Source organism: Microcebus murinus, unplaced genomic scaffold (genome assembly GCF_040939455.1).
Source record: "Microcebus murinus isolate Inina unplaced genomic scaffold, M.murinus_Inina_mat1.0 scaf005_hap2_Mmur4.0, whole genome shotgun sequence".
In the NCBI taxonomy this organism is placed as follows: domain Eukaryota; kingdom Metazoa; phylum Chordata; class Mammalia; order Primates; family Cheirogaleidae; genus Microcebus; species Microcebus murinus.
The window spans coordinates 629,766-637,500 of NW_027438951.1; the positions used below are offsets into that span (position 1 = coordinate 629,766).

General features: G+C 33.8%; 1 protein-coding gene across 1 annotated transcript in view; it reads left to right on the forward strand.

Annotated features, from left to right (window-relative positions):
• The window catches only part of F8 (coagulation factor VIII), a 249,234-nt gene that overhangs the window by 82,852 nt on the left and 158,647 nt on the right, over positions 1-7,735 (forward strand). The window contains exon 9 of the mRNA XM_075999764.1: positions 125-296. Within this exon, the coding sequence (XP_075855879.1) occupies positions 125-296 (172 nt within the window). The remainder of the gene's footprint in view (positions 1-124; positions 297-7,735) is intronic.

The window sequence follows — 7,735 nt, forward strand, 5'->3', positions numbered from 1 at the left end:
AAGCATCAGAGATGCTTGTATTTTCCTTGCTCCTTGCCTGGATTAATCATGTCAGCTGTTTTAGAGGTGGATTTGAGCCTATCTTTAATTTTCCACTCTACTCATATTTTTGTCTTTCCTACAGAAGTTATAAAAGTCAATATTTGAACAATGGTCCTAAGCGGATTGGTAAGAAGTACAAAAAAGTTCGGTTTATGGCATACACAGATGAAACCTTTAAGACTCGTGAAGCTATTCAGTATGAATCAGGAATTCTGGGACCTTTACTTTATGGGGAAGTTGGAGACACACTGTTGGTAAGTTGTAAAAAAGATTAAGGTCAGGTAAGAAGAAATCTGGAGGGTTTTGAGTTTCCAAAATACTTCATAATTCAGCCTCATCTCCAGTGGATATGATCTTTTAAAAATTATAAATGTTATACAAATAAATGTTGATTATATATTCTTAAAATGAGTATGTAGAATTTGGTGTCACTCATTAAACTTGCCACTCCTTTGAAATACTCACTTCTTAGACATATCCTTCCAGATTTTTTTCCACTAATTATATAGTGTAGGAGTTACCAGGCAATGGCTTGTGACCCAAATTTGGCTTGTGGCCTGCTTTGGGGCAGTCTGTGAGTTTAGAAGGGATTTTACATTTTTGAAAGGTTGCAAAGAAAAGAACGAAGAGGAGAAGGAGGAGGAGGAGGAGGAGGGGGAGAGAGGAAGGGGGAGGAGAATATGTGACAGAGACTAGATAGGACTCACAGAGCTTATTTATTATCGAGCCCTTTCTTGAGCAGCTGAATTGATGCAACCAACTATCTTCAAATTTCTTGTGATGAAAATAAACCCCTATTTATTTAAACCATTGTTCATTGAGGATTCTGTTACTTGCAGCTTCAGCATTACTCCTGATGTAGGATATTAAGAATGCTGAAGCTGCAAGTAACAGAATCTTCAATGAACAATGGTTTAAATAACTAACTTTCAGCAATTATGAACCGATTTACACTCCCTACCAAAAGTATATGAGTATCCGTTTCCCCAGACCATTGTCAACAACATACATTATGAACCTTCAGAAAAATTTCCAATTTGATGAGCAAAATATTTATATGTTGTCTTCATTTGCATTTCCCTGGTAGTAGTGACGTTGTATATTGTTTCATGTTTGTTGACTATGTGTATGACTCCCTCTGTGAATTGCCTGCTTGTAAATTTTGTCCAGTTTTCCATTTGGACAGCTGTCTTTTGCTTATGTATTTGTAAAGGGCCTTTAGACATTATTGATACATTGTTATTTATCTTTCAAATATTTTTCTTGCTTTTCACTTTTAACTCCTTTATGATATCTTTTGTCCTACAAATATTTTTGATCTTTATATAGTCAAAATCTCTTATTTTTTTTAAATAATCTTTTTTCCTAATTTTTTTTTTTAGAGACAGGCTCTTGTTATGTTTCCCAGGCTAGTCTCAAATTTCTGGCCTCAAGCAATCCTCCTGCCCAAAATGTTGGGATTACAGGCGTGAGCCACCATGCTTAAAATCTCTTATCTCTTATCAGTCTTTTCATTGATATTTCTCTTGGTTTTTTTCACTCATGTTTTCTGCCTAGGAATATCTTCGCCACACCCAAGAGATTATAAAAATAATCTTCTATATTTTTATTCTTTTACTTTTATAGTTTTATTTTTACAATAAGCATTTTAATTGCTCTGGAAGTTACTTTTGGGTTTAGCGCATAGTCTCAAATAAAAAATTTCCTGAATGGCAGCCACTTGGCCCAATCAATCCTTTGTTTGCTAACTTGAAAATGCCTTCTTTATCATATACGAAATTGCTAAAATCTTATATATATATATATTTTTTTTACTCATGCCATCAGGTAATTTAATGAGCACCATTAAGTTTTATAACAATCCTTGTTGTAATTGCAGATCATGTCATATAACAATACTTAATGAACTTCGAAATAATAAAATAACATAGTAGGCCTAGCAAGAGTAATAATAAGCATGTAAGAACAGAGGATTAGCATGGGCAGGTTCCAATTCGGAAACTTTAGGGTTTTAAACAATTAATTCAACATGAAGTGAACAAAATATTTCCTTTCAGCATCTTTGAAGTTTCTAGTTTGCTAGTATATTCCCAACACTTTTGAAATTACCTATTTTTTCTAATATTTCTTCTTTCCTTTAAAATAGGTATACATCCACATTCACACAAATATAATTACTTACTCTGTAAATGTACTACAACTATACTTCAACTTCACTGTGATGTATTTGTATATTTGATTCAATATAAATAAAAAATATGTTTATTTCTGTTTTACTTGCCAGGCAAGTTGCCTGTTGAAAGAAAAATGTAGGATAGAATGTAACAACAAGTCATTCCATGTTCAGAAATGTACGGCTTTTCATTAAGTGCAAGATCTTTATTATAAGCGTTACGGTAACAATGTAATTATAAATGTAATGAAAAAAAGCTTTGGGAATATTTTCCTTCAAAGTACAGCCACTGATAAAAAGGATCACAAATGATGTCTTTGTGCTGTGTAACCCAACAGGACATTTTTACAATCCATTACCTCCAACTTTGAATAACAATGGATAGGTTAATGTTGGTGTAAAATAACACTTCATTCAATCTACAACATGTTTGACACATTAAAATATTTTTAATTTAATGAAATAAATTAAGTTTACATGTAGTCCAAAAATATTCCAAATTCCATTCTATTTTCTTATCATAATGTGCAATACTAAAACAAGTTAATTTTAATATTGTAATTTTTTCATTCCGATTATGAGAATATTAGTCTGTATACCTACATCATACATCACTTAAGATACTGTTTGTTATTAGAAAACTCCAGAGTACCTATCCATTTCATAAATATTACATTTCAGTGTTTTTAATTTTCCATAGAAAAGTACATGAATAATGCCTACTTAATACAGAAAGACTTCTAATAAATGTGATGTAGTTATCATTAACCACACACATTCACATACATGCTAAGAATGAAAGCATACCATCTACTGTATTTAAAGTTGAATAACATAAGTATTTGCTTATCAAAAATAGCAAAAAAATTATACTTTATTACATTTTCACCCCACCCTGACCAGAAAGTATATTTTACATGTAATTATAACTCTCACAAAATCTCTCTCTTTTTCAAAGCTGACATAAAAATAAATCAACTAACTATTTTAACTGGGTTGTTCTCTATAATCAACAACATGGTTTAAGGAAATGTGAGAATGTGTTAGTGCATTAGTGTATTGCACTGTGAGTCATCTGATATATGATTAGACTTGATTCTTGATTAATCATGTTCTGAAATTTATTAAAATGGATTTAAATATCAATTGTTTGTTGTTCTCTAAGTTATATCTTTGCATAAATATTTTTTCATATTCATTATATTTGTAAGGTTTCTATTCCTTAAATTTTTTGTGATGTTGAGCAATGTTTGAGAAAATATTGGAGCATTTCTTTTAGTGTAAGTTCTCCTATGTCCAATAAGATCTCTGTCATAACTAAAGTTATTGTCGGCACTCTACATTATAATTTTTTAATTTAAGTATAAGTACTGTTGTACATTTTAAAGCTAACACTTTGGTAAGGCACTTACATACTCATTACATTTATCTAACTTTTACTAGTATGATTTCTTTGATGTTGAATAAGATGTGAGCAGTTATTAAAAACTTTGCCACAATTTTCACATTCACAGATTTTTCTCTGTTATGAATTCTTTTATGTAGATTAAGGTGTAAGCACTGGGAAAACGCTTTGCCACATTCCTCACATTTGTAGTGTTTCTCTCCTGTATGGATTCATTTATGTAGAGTGAGGTCTCTTAGCCAGATAAAGGCTTTGCCACATTATGCACATTTTTACATTTTCTCACCAGTATGAATTCTTTTATGTTGACTAAGGGTGGAGGACTGGGTAAAGGCTTTGCCACATTCCTCACATTTGTAGGGTTTCTCTCCTGTATGAATTCTTTTATGTCGAGTAAGGTGTGTGCAACGGGTAAAGGCTTTGCCACATTCTTCACATTTGTAGGGTTTCTCTACGGTATGGATTCTTCTATGTTTAGTAAGGTATGTGCACCGGGTAAAGGCTTTGCCACATTCTTCACATTTGTAGGGTTTCTCTCCAGTATGGATTTTTTTATGTAGAGTAAGGTGTGTGCACTGGGTAAATGCTTTGCCACATTCTTCACATTTGTAGGGTTTCTCTCCAGTATGGATTCTTCTATGTTGAGTAAGGTGTGTGCACCGGGTAAAGGCTTTGCCACATTCTTCACATTTGTGGGGCTTTACACCAGTATGAATTCTTTTATGTTCAGCAAGGCCTGTGCGCTGGGTAAAGGCTTTGCCACATTCTTTACATTTGTATGGTTTGTCTCCCATATGAATTCTTTTATGTAGAGTAAGGATTATATGCCGGGTAAAGGCTTTGCCACATTCATAACATTTGTAGGGTTTCTCTCCAGTGTGGATTCTTTTATGTTGAGTAAGGATTGAGGACTGGTTAAAGGCTTCACCACATTCTTCACATTTATAGGGTTTCTCTCCAGTGTGAATTCTCATATGTATAATAAGTTTCGAGCAATGGTTAAAGGGTTTTCCATATTCTTCACACTTGTAGGGTTTCTCTCTGGTATGAATTTTCCTATGTCCAGAAACATTACTGCTGTGATTAAAAATTTTGCCACATTCATTAAGTTTGAAACTTTTCTCTCCAGTATGTCTTTTCTTGTGTCTATTTAGATTTGATGATTTGCTAAAGACTGCAATACATTTATAACATTTCAAGATTTTTCTGTAGCAACTTGACAAACATTGGGTAAGACTATAAGAACATAATTTCTGCTTCTTACACTCACCCACACACTCCCAATCTCTCTTTAAGTATATATTTTCAAGGCCACATCTTCCATATAGTCTCATTATTGATTTCTGAAATGGGTCTTTTATGCCCTGCTCTGGCAATAGGTCTTTGGTACAATAGGAAGACAGTTCATTTTGCGACTTCTGTGGTGCCCAGGGATTTGTCTTGCAGATGTTTCAGAACCCGCAGGTCAGAGGTTGGCAAAGGATGAGGGTTACCTGAGTTTCCTAAAATCTTATATTTTTAATTCTCTTTAATTAATCTATTACCACACTGTCTTAATGGCTGTAATGTTGTAATCAGCCTTCTCTCATCATACTTATTCAAAATTGTAATTAGTTATTCTTATACAATTTTTCTTCATAAATTTTGTATACTTATTTTTTCTTTCTTTTTCCATTTTCTGAAGATTGTATGGCTTTATTTTTTATTAATTTTAAAAGTTCATAATTGTATAAATATGTACATATTTGTGGGGTACTTTTGTTTACCTATTTTTAAATCAGCCAGTAAAAATAATTCAAAATACAAGAAAGAGTGTACAATAAAAAGAAAATTTTCTTCCCTCCCAGACTTCCAGTCCCATATTCTGACAGGCAATCATTGCTATAGGTTTGTATGCTCCCCTCCAAAAACAATGTATACTTATACACGTGTTTGGGGGGTATATTTCAACACAAAAACTGAAGCACTATGTAAATTGTTCCATACTTTTATTTTTATTTATGTATTTATTTATTTATTCATTTTTGAGACAGAGTCTCACTTTGTTGCCAGGCTAGAGTGAGTGCCGTGGCATCAGCCTAGCTCACAGCAACCTCAATCTCCTGGGCTCAAACAATCCTTCTGCTTCAGCCTCCCGAGTAGCTGGGACTACAGGCATGCGCCACCATGCCTGGCTAATTTTTTCTATATATATTAGTTGGCCAATTAATTTCTTTCTATTTATAGTAGAGATGGGGTCTTGCTGTTGCTCAGGCTAGTTTTGAACTCCTGACCTCGAGCGATCCTCCTGCCTCGGCCTCCCAGAGTTCTAGGTTTACAGGCGTGAGCCACCGTGCCTGGCCCATACTTTGATTTTTTAAAATGTAAAAACATAGCTTGGATACCATTTCATATCAACATGTATAGATCTACCTCATTCTTTGATTTATGTAAGTTATGCTCTGGATACCTTGTTAAATCCTCATTCTTTGATTTATGTAAGTTATGCTCTGGATACCTTGTTAAATCCTACACCATACATAAACGTTAACTCAAAATGGATCAAAGGCATAAGTTCAGGAGCTAAAACTAGAAAATATAGGAATAAATCTTTGTGACCTTGGGTTAGACAATGGTTTCTTAGATATGACACCAAGCAACAAAAGAAAAAAACAGATAATTGACTTCATCACAATTAAAAACTTGTGTGTCTTAAGGGGCACTAACAAGAAGGTGAAAAAACAACCCATGGAACAGGATAAAATGTTTGCAAATCATATGTCTGATAAAGATCTTGTATCCAAAATATATAAAGGGCACTTACAACTCAAAGGCAAATGACCCAACTGAAAAATGAGCAAAAGATTTGTATAAACATTTCTCCAAAGATGATATGCAAAGTGGCCAATAAACACTTGAAAAGATGTTGAACATCAGAGAAATGCAAATCCAAACCACAGTGAGATACCACTTTGCACCTACTAGAATGACTGTAATAAAGAAGATAGAGAATTAGTGTTAGTAAGGACATGAAGAAATTGTAACCCACATAAATTTCTGGTGGGAGTGCAAAATAGTGATGCCACTTTGGAAAATTGGACATTCCTCAAAATGTTCAAAATGGAATTACTGCATGACCCAACAATTCTACTTTTAGATGTATATCCAGGAGAAATGGAAACATAGTTCCACACAAAGACTTGTATGCAAATGTTCATAGCAGTACTAGTCATAATAGCCCCACACTGAAAACCACTCACATGTTCACTGATTGGCGAATGGATAAACAAAATGTGATATATTCATATAATTGGGATACTATTCACCAATTAAAAGAAATGAACTACTCATACGTGATACAACACGGATGAAACTGAAACATATAAGTTAAAGAAGTCAGACAATAAAGACTTACATATTGTATGATTCAACTTATATGAAAAATCCAGAAAAGGCTGATTTATAGAGCAGACAGCTCTTTAGTGATTGCCAGAGGCTAGGGGTGGGAGCAGGAATTGACTGTAACACAATGTGAAGAATCTTTTTGGAGTGATAGAAATATTCTAATTCTGGATTATGGTGATGATTGTACAACTCTATAAATTTACTAAAAATCATTGAAATGTATACTTATAATGGGTGAATTTTGTGGTATATGAATTATACCTCAATAAATATATTTTTAATGGGACAAAAAAATCAGACAGAAAAAGATTATATTCAATGGAATGATAATTAAACCATCATGGTTACTAATGCTGTGTACCTAATTACCTCTAAACTTAGTGGTTGAAACAACAGCTGTTTTATTATTCTCATATTGTGTGTGTCAGGAGTTCAGGCAGGGCTCAGTTGGGCAATTCTTAACTTCTTTGGCATTGACCAAGGTCAGCTGGTGTTGATTAGTGGATCTAGAGGGACCAAGACGGCTTCACTCATGTGCCTGGCACCTGAATGGTGATGACTTAAAGACTAGAACTGCCAACCAGAGCACTTACACATGACCTGTCTATATGGGTTGGCTTCCTCACGCTACAATGGCCTCAGAGTAGTGGGACTTCTTAGATGATTCAGGGCTCCTACTGTATGTGTTCTAGTAAGGAAGTCAGAAACTGACTCACCTTTTATGATCAGCA